The sequence below is a fragment of the Ceratotherium simum genome, chromosome 22 (genome assembly GCF_057802395.1).
Source record: "Ceratotherium simum simum isolate JZ-2026a chromosome 22, ASM5780239v1, whole genome shotgun sequence".
Classification (NCBI taxonomy): Eukaryota; Metazoa; Chordata; class Mammalia; order Perissodactyla; family Rhinocerotidae; genus Ceratotherium; species Ceratotherium simum.
In genome coordinates, this window is record NC_141921.1 from 37,705,251 (window position 1) to 37,725,091 (window position 19,841).

General features: G+C 45.7%; 1 protein-coding gene across 1 annotated transcript; it reads right to left on the minus strand.

Moving 5' to 3' along the window:
* Positions 1–8,263: 8,263 nt before the first annotated feature.
* On the minus strand, positions 8,264–11,323 carry ACTL8 (actin like 8). The gene is made up of 2 exons (XM_004425638.3): positions 10,976–11,323; positions 8,264–9,016 (listed from the first exon to the last, which is right to left on the minus strand). The coding sequence occupies exons 1-2, from the start codon at positions 11,321–11,323 to the stop codon at positions 8,264–8,266; spliced, it is 1,101 nt and encodes a 366-aa protein (XP_004425695.2).
* Positions 11,324–19,841: the final 8,518 nt, after the last annotated feature.

The window sequence follows — 19,841 nt, forward strand, 5'->3', positions numbered from 1 at the left end:
CCAAGCAGGGCCTTATAGCACACAGTGGGAACATCGGCTTTTACTCTGAGTGAAATGGGAGCCAATGGAGGACTTCTAAGCAGAGGGGCCTTTTTATGCAGAGCGTGATGTGACATCACATTTGACAAGCTCACCTCAGCCAGCATGTCCATTGAGAATAAACTGCATGATGGGGGGTGGGGGGCAAAGTTGGAAGCACCCAGGCACGTGCGAGTCCCTTGCAGGAACCCAGAGGACAGATGATGGCTGCAGTGGCAGCTGTAGAGTGGGTGAGAAGTGGCTGTTTCTGGATTTATCTTGAAGTCAGAGACAACAGGAAGATTATTTATTGCTGCTCTGGCTTATCCAAGGTGAATCGGACTTTCAAGGTCTTGGCCACCAGGTCAACGGTTTTGCTAAGAGGCGTCTTTGGCTGACATTGACATTCTCTCTTTGACTCTAATCTGCCAGAAGCTAGAAGAGAAGTGGCTTTTCACATTAAAACTGTTAACCACCTCAGGGGAGGTATGAGCCAGAGAGGGGACAGCTTGCAGGAGAGGCCAGCTCTGCTGAGCCTGGTCTGAGAGGGGCTGTGAAACTCTTGGGGGAGTCAGGCCTTCCTGAAGGGTCCATCTACATCTGGCAAGACCCTGCTACACTGCAGCAAACTCACAGCCTCTGGCATGGCCAATAACCCCAGAACGACAACTGTGGCAGTTAATGCCAATGAGCCCCCCATTAGACCAGCCAAAATGAAGATTAGTAATAATTATCACAATCACAATAACAACAATAACAATAATAGCAGCCAGCATTCATTGCACATTTACTAAGAGCCAGGCACTGTGCTAAGCATTTTGCTTACAGTAGCTCACATAATCTCTATACATCATGAGATAGGTACTATTATTATTCCCATTTTATAGATAAGGAGTTTGAAGCTCAGAGATACTAAGTAATCAGCCTAATGTCACACAACTAGAAAATGACAGAGCCAGGGCTGAAACTCAGGTCTCTATAACTGCTCCTTCAGCCCTTTACAATTCCCTGCTGACCAGCTCTCACTCACTGGACGGCCCTCCCAGGACTCACCACCCAGACCCACCTCTCATCATCACATCACCATTGGCCCCTGGCTCCACCATCCCACCCTTCTCTTCTGAGGCAGGCCAGCCCTCAACACCCACCCCCTCGATCCACATGCTCCCACTGACTCCCTGCGACAAAGGCTCCACCGTTCCACCATTTCCTACCTGGAGTGGGACACCTTAACTCCAGGTAGAGGGTGTTTGGAAACAGGCACTATTTTTAGAGAGATGAAAGCCAAGTTGGTTGCTTATTGCAAAGAGAGCAAACTAATACCTTAGCAAGGCCCTTGGGGAACAATTTTAATGAATATGTAATGACTAAGATGTTATATAAATGATGGGACCACAGGGGATTTTTTCCCCCAACTTTGGATGGCCTCCTTCTGATGGGCCAGGCAATTTGCTAAGTGCATACTCACATAAAACCCTATAATACAAGCAGGGATGATGGCTTTTCAGTACTATTCTACAGATAAGGAAACTGAGGCTCAGAAAGACTAAGTAACTTGCCTAGGGCTATACAACCAGTAGGGGTGAAGCAGTGACTCACACATAGGTTCTTTGCATGCTCAGCCCACTCTCCCCACGATTGTTAAACTGGCTGGGTGAGGGAATGCATCCTGAATCACGTTCCCTTCGGCAGGTTAAACATCACACCTGCAATTTTGCTCTATTTACTTTCAACGAACCCATTCTTCTCTCCATAAATCACACAGCATCCTGCCCTTGTCAGAATCATGAAAGGCCCAATTAACCCTGAATACTGTGACCCCTTCTCTGCAAATTTCCCCCAAACCCACAGCTTTTCAGGCTGAGAATATTACAAAGCTGGTAGAAAACCAGCCCAGCCCAGCAAGCGTTTATTCTGTGGTGACCCTGTAGGTGGAGGGGGGGAAACCCACATACATAAGAAAATCACCCACAGCAGCTAAATTCTGACTGCCAAGCCTTTATTAGTGGTGATAAAAGGCAACAAAAACAGCGCAGGGCTTTCTACTCCCAGGTGGGGGCTGCAGTCCCAGGAATTAGTCATGTTTTGACTGGTAGAGTTATGGAATTTATAATGGAGGCCCTGGAGAAATTAAACACGGATTATGACCAACCCCCTCCCCCAGCCAAATGTCTCCAGTGGGAACCGTGCTTCCAGGCTCCCTTGCCCCCTCCAGCAACCTGGTTTGCTGGGTCAGAGAGCTGGGCGAAGATGGTAAACCCACAGTGCAGGGTTACAGAGGAGGTGGCTCTGGCCTGCTCCCCACCTCCCTGGGATCATGTCCACCCTTCACTGAATCCTGGACAGTGGGAATCAGGTCTACCCTCTGTGTCCTGGGCAGCACCAAGCACCCAGCCACCAGGGTTCAGTAAGGCTCATAGAATGAATCTGGGTCTTCAACCCCACCAGTGTCATCCTTCCTGGGTTCATCTTTCTCTCCCTGGAGGGAGAACCTCAGAACCGAAGGTCAGGAGAAATGGCCTGAATTTGGGCAACTCCAGTGAACTCAGTCCTAATTAAAGAAATGAGTCGGACCCACCTCTCACGCTCTGATTTTAGGGCCTCTTTAAAATGCCAAAGATCCCTGAGAGCAGTTGTATATCAAGATCTGAACATTTTAGTGGAAAAGTTCATCAAAAGGACAGGATGAAAAGGAATCTTTGCTAGCAGCATGCATGAGCTTTGGGGCTGTGCTTTGTGATGCCTGTTGATTGCTCCCAGGGTCTTTAATCCTGGCTTCTTATTGCAGATGAGTGACTCAGGGAGAAAATTAACCTTTATTGAGCACCTACTGTGTGCCATGCACTGTGCTAAGCCACTTCATAAACATTCTTCAATTTCACAGAGCCTAGAAAAGGGCTCAGCACAGGGTAGGTGCCTAATAAATATTCATTGAATGGATGAATGACTTTAATCCCCATATCAGCCTTGTGAGGTACACACTATTATCATCTCTTTACAGATGAGGCAGTAGAACCAGAGAGGGGCAGTTCTTTGCACCAGACAACACAGCATGCAAGTAGGGAACAGAGATTCAAGCCTGGGTGTCTGATTCTGACACCAGAGCTCTTTCCCGGCAGCCATGGTTCCTCCTTTCTTAGCAGAGATTGGCTTCTTGGAACAGGAGATCATGAATGAGGTGAAAGGAAGTGAGAAGCCCGGGAGCTGCCCTGAATTTGCAATGTTGACAGGGGGAGCACATGGGGAGATGTTCGGGATTTGCAGTGCTGAAAGAAAGAGCACAAGGGGAGCTGTCCGGGATTTGCAGTGCTGAAAGGAAGAGCACAAGGGGAGCTGTCCGGGATTTGCAGTGCTGAAAGGAAGAGCACAAGGGGAGCTGTCCGGGATTTCCAGTGCTGAAAGGAAGAGCACACAGAGCCAAGCACAAACTCCCAGCTGGGGCAGGGCACATCTTGCCCTCAACATGAATTCATCTCACTCTCTCCCCTTGGAGACCACTCTCCCCAAGTCCCACACTCTAGGCTGCCTCTCCTGCCACCACCCAGGCCTGGGTGGTAGTTGCTCTAAAATTGACAACTACCAGACATCTGCCAGACAATAGGAAGGAAGATGTGTTGGTCCCTCAAACCCACCACAACCCCAAAGAATCACCAATACCAAATTCCCATCTAAGGCATCAGAGAGGAGCAAGATCCTGGACAATGCAGAATATTTAGCCTAGAGTCTAATGGAATGCGTATTTTTGTGATTTATGTTATTGCTCTGGTCTGGTCCCTCTCTGGGCCATTCTCCAAGTTATACCCAGAGCTCCAATTCTTCAAGTGATGTCATGACTCTGCTTACAATTCTGACAGGCCTCCCCATCACGCTCAGGATGAAGTCTTCACTCTTGGTGTGACACTCAATGTCCTTCAAGAGCTGGCCCTACCTACCTCCACCTTCTTGTGTCCCCACTCCCTACTGCCTCATTCTCCAGCCATCCTGAATGCTCCATTTATTTCACTCCCCATTTCAGCTTGTCAAAGGCAGCTATGGGGCTGCTATCAGGGACAAGCATTCCAAACAAAAGGAACAGCTCGTGCTAAGTCTTGCTCCTCTGGCGAGAGTCATCTCAGGCATCACTTCCTATGGAAGACGCCTCTGGTTGACTGTCTCTCCTGTAGCCAGTCACTCTCCATCCCTGTCATACCTCTGTGTACAGAATGTGATTCTTCTCTGTCACTCAGACAAGGAAAGAATTTACCCTGAAATGCCTCCTCCTGTAAAGCAAGCTAGCACTTTATGATGTTTTGTTCATTTTGTATCACTATCACCTACCTGCATATAAGCAAGTAAAAGTAAACAGAAGAGCCATGTTTTTTCCTAAGGACTTGGTGTGTACAGAAATAATTACAGCTAACCTTTATGTGTCTGGCACTTGCTAAGTGTTTTATGTATATTAACTCATCAAACCCATATTGTAATCATCAAAACCACCCTGAGGTAGGCATCTTCATTAGGCCCATTTTATAGATGGGGAAACTGAGGCACAGGAGATCAAGTAACTTCCCCCAAGGCAACAGAGCCAGAAAGCAGCACAGGAAGGATGATAATTCAGACAATCTGGCTTCAGAGTCCAAGCTTTTGTCCATTTCACCACATGGCTCTCTAAAGAAAGGGGATCTAGAGGTGGGAGCAATGAAAGTCTCTTCTAGAGCCAGGAGGGTACTAGTGTTACATTGACTTTGTTTTCTGTATCAGAAGAACCTAAAGTTTCTACCAGGGTTATCTCAGGGAACTTGGGCTCCAAACCCCACCCAAACCCAAACACAAGGATGCCAAGCCCCAGCCTTGGCCACAGAAACTGGCAGAACTGTACTCTCACAGCTGGGAATGGCCCGCCTAGGGGCCCTTCCCTTTGTCCCCTCCTCCAGCCCTCCCCAGCTGCCAAGACCCTGCCTCCCACCCCTCTGCACCTGGCTGGCCCTGGCAGGCAGCCTCAGACCCCTCATGGAGGATAAGCTTCTCCCAGCTCTGAGCAGCTGCCAGGCCATGCTAGAGCCGCAGGCATCTTCTGGGCACCACTCGCCACCCCGCCGGGCCTAGTGTGCCAGCAGTGTTGTGTTCGGTTGATGGCCCTGCACAGCCCCATGGAGCTGCTATTTTTAATTTAATTGGAGAGTCAGAGGAGAGAGATGGTACCCAGAGAGGGAGTTTTAAAAGCTTTCAGGGTGGGGGAGGGGGGAGAGAAAGCAAAGAAAAGTTCGTAATTATACACCAGGCAGCCAAATTTGATGCTTGAACAGAAAGGTTAAAAGTTACATTTGGAATAAAATGAGAAAGAGTTCTGATGACAGTTGCCCAGAGCTAAATAAGGAAAAAAAATACCCCTTGCCCATCTTTTCTCAGCTCCTTCTTCTCCATCAGACTCACTTCTGTGTTTCCCTGCTTCTGCCTTTTAAGGCTCGGGAGTACACAAACAGACCAGTTTGGAGCACAAAGATCACTGCTCAGCATGTCAACACCTGATTGCCACCCAAAAGCAGACTTCACTCATGCCTGGATAAGCCACACGTCTTCATCCCTCAGGCCAAGAAGTCCAACAGGGCCCAGAAAACTGGGAAGGTGGTCTGGCACTGTGGGTAACAACATAGGCTTTAGTATGGATGGACCTAGGTTCAGATCCCTCCTCTGCCAGAGGACACATGCTGTGGGTCAGCTCACCCAATGCCCACGGGCCTCCTGTTTCTTTTAGCTACCTCTAAGTAAAGAGACATAAACAGAAGTCTGCTGGGTGAGGCTTTCCTAATATAAAGAGAGAGACTCAGATGGCACACTCCTTTCACCCTTCCTTTTCCCGCAGAGAATACAGGTGTGATACCTGGAGCTACTGCAGCCATTTTGTGACCATGACGCAACACACTCGACAAAGCAGAAAAATGGAAAGATAGAAAGAGTCCTTGATGTTGTCGATCTACCACTGCTTGACTGGGCTGCCTCCTTGTTACCTGAGATAAATCCCAATGTTTCAGCCATTTTTAGTCTAGTTTTCTAGGAATGCTGAAGCCATTCCTAACTGTGACTCTCTCATTAGCCTGAGCTTGAGTGTGAACTTGAGCAAGTGCTTAACATTGCTAAGCTTCAGTTTTCCTATTTGTAAATGCGGATGAAGAGGACCCATTTCACAGCATACATGTGAGAACCAAATGTGACTCCATTTGTAAAGCACTCACCACAATGCCTGGCAAGGCACAGTGGCTGCTGTTGTTATTAATACTCTCGATTAACAGGAGAGCAATATCAAATTATAAAATTTAAAGTGACAGCTCATATTTCAGTAGCACTTTCTAGTTTTCAGAGACTTCTCATCCCTCATCTGAGCTGATCCTCAACCCCAAATCTCTGAGAGGAGGAAGTATTACTCCATATTGTACATGTGACAGACTCAGAGAGGTTAAGTAATTTGCCCAAGGTAGCTTAGCTAATGGCAGGACCAGCCTGTAACTCATACTTAACCCCAAGGCCCTGGGGTCTGTGCCAGGCTAGTTCTGAGCAGTTCCCCTAAAGAGTCATCATTCTAGGCCCCCACTTCTTCCCCTGGGACCACTAATATCTCAAGTTTGGGGATAAAGTTGTGGCTGAGAGAATACGGTTCATGTGTCAAAGACAGTTTAGCTGGACTCTGGCCTCTAAATTCCTCTTCTTGTCCCTGAAACATCTGGGTTCCTTGGGCTTCCATCCTCCAGCCACCATACTTGTTACTCGATTGTAGCTAACACTGGGGAACCAAGAGCCCCTTTCAGAAGCAGCCACATAACAGGCCCAGACTGGATTTGAACCCTACTTCTGCCACTTACAAGAAAAAATATTTGTTAAATAAATAGTAGTTTACGACTCCTTTCTCTGTATTAGTCAGAGAATGCAAAATAGCTGCTGTAACAAACAACCCCCAAATCCCACTGGTTGAGTATAGTAGATTCTTCCTCATGTCCCAGTGCAGCGCAGTTTGGGGAGGGGGCTCTGTTCCACCCAGTCCTTCAGGCTCCTTCCATCTGCAGCTCTGCCACTGGATCCTCTGCATCCCACAGGCTGATAGGACTAGTTTAAGGGCCAGGTACACTGAACTTGCCGGAACCCACGGTGTGGTCATGTGGCCCCACCGAACTGCCAGGGGTACTGGGAAGTGTAACCTCACAGTGTGCTGAGGAAGAAGGGGGCACAGTCACCGATGGTCCCCAGTGGCCTCCATCTCAGGCCTCCCTGGGAAAGTAGGCATCCCTCCACCCCCCCCAGATCACATGACCTTGTTATATTTGATTCATTTCATTCGTCATCATCTGAAATATATTTACTTATTTATTGCCTACGTCCCCACAGAAGACTGTAATCTCCTTGAAACCGGAAACCTCATGTATCTTTTTCACCTCAAAGTCCCCAATGTCTAGCATAGTACCCGGCACATACTAGGTTCTCAAAAATGTTTATCATATAAATATTACACTAACAGGAACTCAAACTTTAACAGAATACTGGGACATCTGGGATGAATGGAGAGAATGTGGCAGTGGAACGGGAGGCTCTAGGCTCGTATCCACTCTGCTCAGTGGTAACCACTGCTCATAGGCCCCCAAATTCCTCAGAGGCTGCCCTGGGCCCACCCTGGTCCCTCCATACTTACACCCCCTGGGTCTCCCCAAGGGACTGCCCACCCTACCGCCATCCATCACAGAAGCCAGCACTGGTTCCAAACAAGTTTATTTGCATATATAAAACAAGACCTGGCCACAGGTGAGAAGAGCCCTCCAGGCTCACATGCAGCAACTCCTCCCTGGCCAGAAAGAGCATCTAGGACCAGAAACTTCAACTCTCCTCATCCCCACCCTCTCTATTCCCTATTCAAAAATAATTCTCTCTTGCCCCAGTTAAAACCTATTCAACTAAGAAGAACGAGATAACCCAAGGGAGATGCCAGTGAAAAACAAGTGGCTTTTAGGCATAGAGATGGCAGCTGGCAGCTCCCACCCCAATGACAGACCATCCCTGGAAAAACTGTCCCCTGGAGGGCTACCAGGGATGACACCCTGTCCTCCTCCCATGGGTGAGATCCCACTCTTGAAACAAGATAAAACTCTAGAACCTAAAAAAAATCTTCCATGACCTTAGAATTCCAAAGCCAGCTAACCCCACTCCTGCCCAGACCCTTTCACTGAAATTAATCCACCCAAGCCTATCTGACAGGAGCAGGGCCCAGAAGCCAGCCAACAGGTCACAGCCTCAGACTCTCTTCATACTCCTCTTTGGTCATCCACTCAGACTTGTAGGTAGACAGATGAGCCACAACAGATGCTCCTAACCAGACACTAAAGTTTCTGTTGGAACCCACCCATACGGTGGTCTTGGTGGAGGAGAAATGATGTTCTATCAGCTCCTTGTACAGGCGCTTCGTGAAGCCCGGATAGAGGGTGTTCCCCCCGCAGGCCACCACGTGGGAGATGAGCAGTGGGTGCAGAGAGGCTTCGCAGGTCTGGATGGAATCCAAGACAGCCTGAGAGATGCTGGGCCCCTCCAGGTCGAACACCTGGGGGCTGAAGAACATCTCGGGAGCCAGCCGCTGCAGGGGGGTCAGCTCCACGGGGGTGCCATCCGGGAGCTGATAGGTGTTGTTCTCATCTGAGCCATTGGGCAGGCTCTGACGGAAGTCCAGCGCCTCCCCCAGATTCTGCGGCACGTAGCACTTGTTCATCTGAGTGTTGGTGACCGTGTCCAGCTGAAACAAGTTGTGTTGGTTGCTATCTTCCTTAAAGAGGCTCTTGAAGAGGTAGGCGGAGAGATCCTGGCCCGCGAACTCCAGCGTCTTACCACTGGGCTGTAAGGGGCGGCCCAGATGGAAAGGCTGCACGCGGGTCAGGCCGTAACCAGAATCAACCACCACGCCGGTCAGCAGGCCAGAGGCGTACAGGGACATCTCCAGCTGGTCGGCCAGGAGTATGGACCGGACATCCAGTAACTCAAACATAATCTGCAAGAAGGGGAGAAGACTGACACACTCAGGGTGTTTTCTCCAAACCAAGGGCCCCTGATTCATTTCTGTTTTCCCCAAGACCATGCTGGGGGCTCAGCTCCCAAAACTGAAATCAGCACAGAACTGCGTCCTCGAGGGACTGGGGGGCTGCCCCAGGACATTGGTCCCAGGACCCCTGGAGCTCATGCTGTGGGAATAAGGGATGGGCTCTAGAGGGTTAGAAAGAGGCAGATTTGCCCTCAGGGGCTGGTTTGATGTGGGGTTTTCAGCACTCCACATGGTGGAGGGGTGGGAAGAGCCATCAGCTGCAGGAAATGGGCTGAGATGCCGGGCTCTGTGAGCAGTGGGAGGATAGGAGGGGGAGCACAGCCAAGAGGCAGACGTGCTGGCTGAACCATTTCTTTGGAAGAGGGAAGAAGAAATAAGCAACAAGTGCAGCATCTTCGCCACTGCCTCCCAAATGGAGGAGTACAAAGAAAAAGAAAATATACGCCCACCTCCTGGTAGGTGAAGCCTTAGTTTTTTTAGAATAAAAACTTTTCAAACACCAAGACAAAACTAGAATTCTAATATTTAGGGTTTGGCCAAGTCCCTAGGCTGATTTAACCCCCATGCCCGTCACCCCCTAGATCTTTACAGAGCACCCCCACCGCCTCCCCAGTTCCCCAGCTGTGGATGCATCCTCAAGTTTCTGATGCTATAGACGAAGAAAGGCAGCAACTGTCCCTCCTGCTACAGCCTTTGGAGACTCACCTCCCTCTTTAGGCCCCGGCAGGCCCATCTTCTGCCCTGAGCGGGAGGGAGCTCCCTCGGTTCCCATGCTCAGAATATTGCCCCTCCACCATCCAGTTCCCTAACAGAAGCCAAGGTTCTCCCTTTCAAATAGAAAATCAAATATGACTCCCCCACTTAAAACTCTCCAGCAGGTTTCTATTCATTTAGAGCAGGGGTTGGCAAACATTTTCTGTAAAGGGCTAGACAGGCTCGCCAGATGCAGCAAATGGAAATATAGGCTGCCCAGTTAAATCTGTCTTTCAGATAAACAGCAAATAATGTTTTAGTGTAAGTATGTCCCATGCACTATTCGAGATTCGAGACATACTTACACTAAAACATTATTTGCTGTTTATCTGAAATTCAAATCTAACTCGGTAGCACATATTTTATCTAGCAAACCTACAGTAATAAATATTTTAGGCTTTACAAACCTATACAGTCTCTCTCACAACTACTCAACTCTGCTGCTGCAGTGTACAACCAGCCACAGACGATATGTAAATGAGTGGGCGTGGCTATGTGCCAATAAAACTTTATTTATAAAATCAGATGGTGGGCCAAACTTGGCCCACTGGCTGTAGTTTGCCAACCCTTGATTTAGGGTAAAATCCAAGTGTTTCCCACAGCCCACCAGGACTGGAAGGTCTGTCCCCTGCTGACTTCATCTTCCTGTGTCCCTCCTGCCACCTTCCTTAGTTCGCTGGGCTCCAGCCTCATTGGCTGAAATCATCTCCTTAGAGAAGCTCTCCCTCATTACCCTCTTCGAAGGGGTTCCCTCTATCCCCACGAGCCAGCTATCACCCCATTTCATTTTGCTTTTAGAACTAATCGCTCTCTGGATTTTTACTTGTTAACTTATTCATGGTCAAGTCTTCCCCCAGAACGTAAGCTCTTTAAGGGCTAGAACATGATCTGTGAACATTTATGGAATCCATGAAGGAATACCAGGTGTCTCTCCCAGAAGCACCCTTTCCACAGAGTATGTTACCTGCTGCGTCTCTACCTGCAGGAGGAGCCCCCTCTTGCCCAGCACAGTGCTGGGCACACACTAAGTACTCAGTAAACATCTGTGGGGCAAATTACTTAGAAAGCAGAGTTCCTAATGCCCAGTCATGTCTGAACACATAGTGCCAGGCTGCTCCCCTCTCCCCAGTAAGGGCAGCCCCGAGAAGGCCTTACCTCCAGGGTCTTCTGTCGGTCCACAGGCTCCCTCAGGGGGGACTCTGTGACTATCACAGGGGAGTCCTCGTGCTCCCGTCTATGTGTCTCCAGGACGAAGGACCAGATGTGCTCCACGCCCTCCCAGTTGAGGACACGGCCACGCTGGATGGGGTAGCTGAAGGTGTCGGGATGGTAAATGTCGATGCCCAGACTCACGCGTCTTCGGGCGTAGCTGGGGCCGGGGTTCTCCCTGCACGGAATGTAGTTCACAACGCTCGGGAAGACCATCTGGGGCTCATTCCACCCGGACAGGCCAGCCTTCAGAAAGCCAGACCCGTGGTCGATGATAATGGTTCTCGCGGCCATGGCAGAGGCAGAGGAGGGAGAGGCCTTCCGGACTTGGCTCCTCAAAGATGTTTGACAGACTAGGGCCACCTATGGAGGGAAAGGATGGGGGTTGTGAACCCATTCTAGGCCCCCGTGGGCTGCTTCCCACTCTCCACCCCAGAGTCAAACCCCAGGCTCCCTTGAAGCCTATCTGTTCCCCCTTCCAAGACTTTACACAAGCTGTAACCTGCTCCTGGAATGTTCTTCCCGTCCCAGACTCCCAATCGTCCTACAAGGTCCACCTAATGGGCCCCCTCTGGAAAGTCCTGCCAACCCCTCCTTCCCACCAAGCTTCTCTCGTGGCACTTTGCACACTCCTCTACTACACCAGGCGGGCACTTCCACTCCACAGGAGCAGAGGTTGGGCCCTGTTACTCTTTGCAGACTCGGCAAGAAGCTTGTCATGCAGGAAGTGCTTGGTGGACATTGGCTGCCTGACTCAAGGACACACACAACGCGAATCATCAGCCTCAGGGCCGCCGCGCTCAACAGCAACAGTGCAGCAGCCACGGCAGCAGGAGTAGTAGGAATAATAGTGACGATGACAACGACAATGACGATAATGACGACAGCTACAGCTACCATTCCTGGAGTACACACCCGCCATTTAGTACTATCAGGAACATTTGCATATTAGGTTGAACTATGTAAAATTGCCATTTGTGTCAGTCAAAAAGGATCAAACACCAGCAATTTCATGTGGTTTGACCCGATACTGGACTCAATTTTTAAAGCAATCTTAAGACAGCTACCATTGTTACACGCATTTTACAGAAAGGGAAACTGAGGTGCAAGGGGGTAAAGTTGCTTTCTCAGGGCCACACATGAATAAAAGCAGGGCTGAGAGTTAAACCCAAACTAGACTCCAAAGGCCACACTCTGAGCATCAGGCGAGGCATGAAGACGTGGGTTTCGAGTATGAGCTGAGTAGCTAACGTCTTATATAAGCGAGGCTGTAAGCAGGACATCTAAGCACGATGGTCAGTTTCCTTATCTGTAAAGCTGGGGAATGATAACTGCCACGCTAAAAAAACGGTGTGGTCACTGCCTGGTTTCCAGACTTACTGTAAAACTACAGAAGCCGAGACAATGTGGTATTGGTGAAAGGATAGTCACGTAGACCCATGGGACAGAACGGAGAGTCCAGAAATAGACCCACACTAAAAAGGTCGCCTGATCTTTGACAAGGTGCAAAAACAATTAAATGGAGGAAGATGAGTCTTTACAATAAATGATAGGAAACAACTGGATGTCCATATGCAAAAAAATTAACCTTAATACAACATCACACCTTACAAAAAACCAACTCAAAATGGATCATAGACCTACATGTAAAACCTAAAACTATAAAACTTTTTTTAAAATAACATAGGAGAAAATCTCTGTGACCCGAGGTAAGGTAAAGTTTTCTTAGATATAACTTCAATAGCCTGATCCATATGAGAACAATTTTTCTTTTTTTGTGAGGAAGATCAGCCCTGAGCTAACATCCATGCTAATCCTCCTCTTTTTGCTGAGGAAGACGGGCTCTGAGCTAACATCTATTGCCAATCCTCCTCCTTTTTTTTTCCCCCAAAGCCCCAGTAGATAGTTATATGTCATAGTTGCACATCCTTCTAGTTGCTGTCCGTGGGATGCGGCCTCAGCATGGCCAGACAAGTAGTGGGTCGGTGCGTGCCCAGGATCCGAACCCGGGCCGCCAGTAGGAGAGCGCGCGCACTTAACCACTAAGCCATGGGGCTGGCCCAAGAACAAATTGATAAACTGGACGTCGTCAAATTTAAGAACTTTTGCTCTTCAAAAGATGCTAAGAGAATAAAAAGACAAGCCATAGACTGGGAGGAAATATTTATAAATCATATATCTGATAAAGAACTTGTATTCAAAAAATATAAAGAATTCACAAAACCCAATAATAAGAAAAACAACCTAATTTTTTTTAAATGAGCAAAAGATTTAAACATTTCGCAAAAGAAGATAGATGGACGGCAAATAAACACATGAAAAGATGCTCAACATCATTAGTAATTAGGAAAATGGAAATTAAAACCACAAGAAGATACCACTACATACCTATGAGAATGGCTAAAGATAAAAGCTGACTATACCAAGTGTTGACGAGGCAGAGGAACTGAAACCTTCAGACACTGCTGGGGAATGTGAAAGGGCACAACCACTTTGGAAAACAGTCTGGAAGCTTCTTAAAAAGTTAAATTTATACCTACCATTCAACCTAGTATTTCTACTCCTAGTTTATTCACCCAAGGGAAACAAAAGCTTACGTTCACACAAAAACCTTTATGCACATGTTTATGGTAGCTTTATTCATAATCACCAAAAACTTGAAACTACCTAAATATCCTTCAACTGGAGAATGGAAAAAGAAATCTCCATTCAATGGAATAATACTCAGCAATAAAAAGGAACAAGTAACTGATACACCCAATAACATGAATGAATCTCAAATGTATTAAGCTGAGTGAAAAAAAGCCAGACCCGAAAGGCTACATACTGTACGACTCCACTCATATGACATCCTGGAAAAGGCACAACTGTAAGGACAGAAAACAGATCGGTGGCTGCCAGCACCAGAGGTGGAGAGAGGGGTTGACCACAAAAGATCTTAGTAGAATTTGGGGGTGATGATAGAACTGTGCTATATCGGGATTGTGGAAGTGGGTATATAACTGTATGCATTTGTCAAAACTCTTGCAATTATACACTAAAAAGAATGACTTTTACTCTAAGTAAAAAAAATTTTAAGGGAAAAACCCAGTGGGCACGGGGACAAATGGAAGGTTTATGAAATCGCCTTGTAGAATACAAATTGTCACACAAACAGCAGACTTGGTGCCTTGAATGCACGTGGGTATTTTCTGTAAGACAGACATCCAGGGAGGCCACTCAGCCGATGGCTGCATTCTGGGGCTGGCCCTAGCCAGTGGCTCCCCATCGTCACCAGCCTTGGGGCAGTGATTAGGCTTCACTGCCTCTAATTAGCTCTGACATCAGATGGGGGAGGGCAAAAAAGAAAGAAATGCAGCTGAGGCGCTGGTCTCCTTTCTCGCCTGCTGGCAGGCTGAGTGATGGATTCCTCACACTCAATCACCCAGAGTGATGGAGAACCAGGCGCCTACTTGACATTCTGGGAAGCGGGCTCTGCCACGGACCTCCCCCTTGCAAGAGCAGGGTGACTGATAAGTGCTTCCTTGGCCCTGGCATTTGGAATCACAGGAGACATTGGAGGGTGATGTCCACTGTGGCTGTCGATCAGGATGTCCACTGAGGGGGACTCCAGCCTGGAGACCAACTGACCTGGCCTGGGAGCACGAGGGTCAGGGGAAGGGGGCCATTCCTCCCCTGGACTATGACTGCAGGAAGAAAGTTGGATGGCTCCAAGAGGCAGCTCCAAGGATAGAGATAAAATCTACATATTCAAAAGTATTTTTACTGAGTTACCTATTCTACAAATCCTTACTGAGCACCCACTATGTACCAAAAACCATTCTAGACTCACATAGTTCCTGCCCTCCCAGAGCTTACATTCTACTGAGAAAGACTGTCAGTAAGCACCAGATCAAATGTGTCACACCAGGGAGGGTTAGTACAACGAAGAAAAAGAAAACCTGATAAGAAGCACAGGGATTATAAGGGACATAGAGGAACGATGTTATCTTAAATAGGGAAATCAGAAAAGTCCTCTCTATAAGGTGACATTTGAGTAGAGAACTGAACAGAGTGAGAGAATAAGGCATATGATTACATGGAAAAGCATTCCAAGCCAAAGGAACAGCAAGTGCAAAGGCCCCGAGGAAGAAGCTGCTAGATGTGCTCTAGGAACAGGCAGGAGGCCAGTATAGTGGAGATGTAGTGGGCGAGGGGAAGGGTGTTGAAGATCTCGGGTGGGTCTCGCAGGCCTTCGTATTGTGCTTAGACACGTGGGAAACCACTGGGGGTCTGAACAGAGGAATGACATGCTCTGACTTGAGTTATAAAAGGACCACTTGGGCCGATATGAAGAATAGAGTGTAGAGGGCAAGAGAAGGGGCAGGAGATGGAAAGGAAGGACGTGAGAGATGACGGTGGCCTGCACGAAGGTGCCTAAGGCGGTAGCAGTGAAGAGGATGAGAGGTGGTCAGAATCTGCATGTGTTAAAGACAGACTGATACAACGATGTAGGAGATGAGATGAGGAAGGAAGGACGACGCCAAGAGTTTTCACCTGAAGAGCTAGAACGAGTTATGCATCTACTGAGATGGAGAAGACTATAGAAGGAACAGGTTTGGAGTAGGGAGGAAACTATTTTGGATGTGATAAGAGTTTGAGATGCCTATTAGACACCCAGGAATATGTCTGAATGCAGAATTTACAGACATCTGAGCTGGAGACATCACTGGGAATCACTGAATGAATGGAATTGCAAGTTATGGGGCTGGATAAGATTACAAAGGGACTCAGTGTAGATAAAGACTGATGCCTGAGGGTATGCTAAGGTCTGGAGGCTGGGCCCTGAGAAGGATCCAGAAAAGAGGGTGAGAATGAGGGAGGGAGGGAAACCAGAGGGAGTCGTATCTCCGAGGCCAAGCAGAGAAACTATTTCAAAAAGAGAAGAATCGAATGTGTTGAGAAATTAAGATGAAGACAAAGAAATTTTGGATTTAGCAACACAGAAGTCATCAGTAGCCTCGGCAACAGAGGTTCATTGCAGTGGTGAGGAGAAAAGTCTGAGGGGTGGGAGGCTGAGAGAGGTTCTACAAAACTGGCCCCTGTCCTCCCAAAACATCAGCAGTGTGCAAAACCAACAGTGTTAAAGAATGTTCAAAAGTGAAGGACATGGCCACCCACATGATGTACATTTTCTGATCCTGGATCAGAAAAAAAATACCATAAAGAGCATTAATGCAGGCTTCTGGTACCAGTCAAGATAGAGTAATAAGCCCACTACAGCCCTCTCTCCCATGTAAGATAACTAACAATTTCAGACGAAATACAAAAAGTCCCTGAGGACTCCGAAAAGCAAAACAGGCAGATTGAGGAGAAGAGTCAAAACTTAGGGAAGCAACTCACATAGGAGTGAGGTTCTCGTTTGTTCTATTTTCCTCTTTTCTCTGGCAGTGTTGACCTGAGGCAACTTCCCATCAGAGCTTCAGGAGTGGGTGACTCACAGCTAAGACTAAGGGAAAACCCGTCCTTCTGGCCATAAGATCAGGAAAAGTGAATGGAGAGAAGAGAGCAAAGAAAGGATGCCCCTAGTTTTGTGTAAGAACTGCCCAGGTTCCAGGCTCACCTGTGCACGGGGGGCAGACTCAAAGCAGCATAGCAAAGGCCTTAGGAGCTGAATTGCATTGGAATTACCACCCACGGAGGAAGACAGATAACGGTGTGAACCCAGCTGAGTTGATGGCATGCTAAACATAACAAAGAAAAACAAATGTTCTCCCAAGGATTTTAACAGAACACAGAGTTTCACAATGTAATACTCAAAATATCCACGATGGAAACCAAAATTACTCAGCATACAAAGAATCAGGAAAATGTGACTAATTCCATGGGGAAAAGATAAAGATGCCAACCCTGAGCCACCCAGATGTTGGGATTATCAAAGACATTAAAGTAGCTACTATAACTATGCCCATGACGTAAAGGTAGACACACTTTAAATGAATGGGCAAATAGGTGTCTGCAGAGAGAAACAGAAACTACAAAAAGAACGAAATAGAAATTTGAGAAGAGATATACTCAAAATCTGAATTTTTTTTTAATTCTGCTCAATAGTAGAATGGAGATGGCAGAGGAATGAGTAAGAGAAGTTAAGATATCAATAGAAATTACCCCATCTGAAAAACAGGAGAAAAAATAATTTAATGAAAGAGCCTCAGGGACCTGTGGGGCAATATAGAAACGTCTAACATTCACGTCATTGAAGTCCCAGGAGGAGAGAAGAAAGATTGGCACAGTAAAAATATTTGAAGAAATAATAGCTAAACATTTCCCAAATTTGGTGAAAGACATAAATCAACAGATTGAGGTAGCTCAGTATATCACAAAGAGAATAAATTAAAAAAAAAAAAAACCAAGCGCAGCACATCATAGTCAATTGCTGAATACCGAAGAATTTTTTAACAATCTTGAAAGCATCTAGAGAAAAATAAAAACATTATATACAGGGAAACAACAACTAGAATGACGACAGATTTCTCATCAGAAAACATAGGGGCCAGAAGACAGGGAAACATCTTTAAAGTGCTGAGAGAAAAGACATGTCAACACAGATTTCTATACCCACCCACCAAAAATATCCTTCAGGAACGAAGACAAAATAAGGCATTCTTAGAAGAAGGAAAACTAAGAGAATAATCACCAGCAGAACTTCTTTAAAAGAGATGCTAATGAGAATTCTTCAGGTTGAAGGGAAATGATACCAGAACCAGCAACTTCAGGAATGAAGAAATCTTTGTGACCTTATCTTAGAACATCTAAGTGTTCTTAGATACAACACCAAAAAGCAACAGACATGGTAAATAGCTGGATAATTATAAAAGGATACTTTTCTCCTCTTCAAATATGTATGGCTATTGAAAGCAAAAAATTATAACAACGTCTGATGGGGTTTCCAATGTACGTAGATGTAATACACGTAACTACTATGAAAAGGGTGGTAAGGGAGCCTACGTGGTTACAAGCTCTACACGTTACCTGAAGTGTAATATTAACTTTAATTAGACTATTAAAGGTTAGGTATGTACATGGTAATCTCAAGAGCAACCAATAAAAAATATAATACAAAGAGATAAAGCCAAAAATCCAGTAGACAAATTAAAATGGAATATTAAAAAATATTTAAATAATCTAAAACATGGCAGGAAAGATGGAACAGAGAAACAAAAGAATGGGAGGGAGACAAAAATGATAGGTCTAGATCCAACCATATAAATAATTACATTAAAATAAAATGTCCCAAGACACATCTCTGAAAGGCAGAGGTGACAAATAGAATAAGAACAACAAAAAGACCTAACTATAGGCTACAAAAAACCCACTTTAAATAAAATGATAAAGATTGGTTAAAAGTAAAAGGATGGAGAAAGATATACCACGTAAAAATAAATCAAATGAGAGCAGCTATCTTAATATCAGAAAAAGTAAACTTCAGAACAAGGAATATTACCAGGAATAAAGACAACATTGCATGGTGATAAAAGGGTCAATTCACCAAAACGACATAACAATCCTAAACATGTACGCATCTAACAACACATATTCAAAGCTCTTTAAGCAAAAACTGAAAGATATGCAAAGAGAAATTGAAAAATCCACCATTCAACTTGTAGACTTCAACTTCTTTTTCAATAATCGATAGAAAAAGTAGACAAGTCAAGTTGGTTGTTCAGATATTCCGTATCTTTGCCAATTTTCTAACTGGCATTTATAGAACACTCCATCAAACAACAGCAGAGCACACATTCTTTTCAAGAACACACGGAATGCTCACAAAAATAGGCCACATTATAAGCTAAAAATAACAAAATTAGAAATATTGAAATCATATAAAGCACATTCTCTTATGATAAAGGAATTAAACTAGAAACCAAAAGCAGAATGATATTTGGAAAATCCCCAAATATTTGGAAATTAAACAGTGCAAGTCTAAATAGCGCATGGGTCAAAGAAAAATTTAGAAGATATTTTGACCTGAATGAAAATAAAAATACAACCTATCAAAACTTGTGGGATGCAGCTAAAGTGGTGCTTAAGAAACTAGAAAAAGAAGAACTCATTAAACCCAAAACAAGCAGAGGATGGAAATAATAAAGAAAAAAAATCACTGAAACTGGAAACAGGAAACCAGCAGAGGAACATCAATAAAACCAAAGGCTGTTTCTCGGAAAAGATCAATAAACTGATAACCCTCCAATCAGACTAAGAAAAAAAGATATAAGACACAAAGGATTGATATCAGGAATGAGGTGACATTACTGCGACTCTACAGGCCTGAAAAAATAATAAGGAAATATTATGAACAACTTCATGCTTATCAATTAGACAACTTAGGTGATTATGGACATAAACCACCTAAGTTCACTCAAGAATATATAATCTGAATAGCCCTATAACTATCAAAGAGATTCAATTTTTAGTTAAAGACCTTCCAACAAAGAAAACTCCAGGTCCAAATGGCTTCACTGGTAAATTCTACCCAACACTGAAGGAAGAAGTGATACTAATTGTACACAATCTCTTCCAGAAAACAGAAGAGGAGAAAATACAATGCATCTTGCGAGTCCAGCATTACCTTGATACCAAAATCAAAGATACTACAAAAAAAAGAAAACCGCAAACCCAAATCTCTCATGAACATAGATCATAAAAAATTCTCAATAAAATATTAGCAAACCCAGCAATATATAAAAAGGATAATACATATCAACTAAATGGGGCTTATTCCAGAAATCTAAGGCCAATGCAACATTTTTAAGTCAATTTAATTCAACCTGCC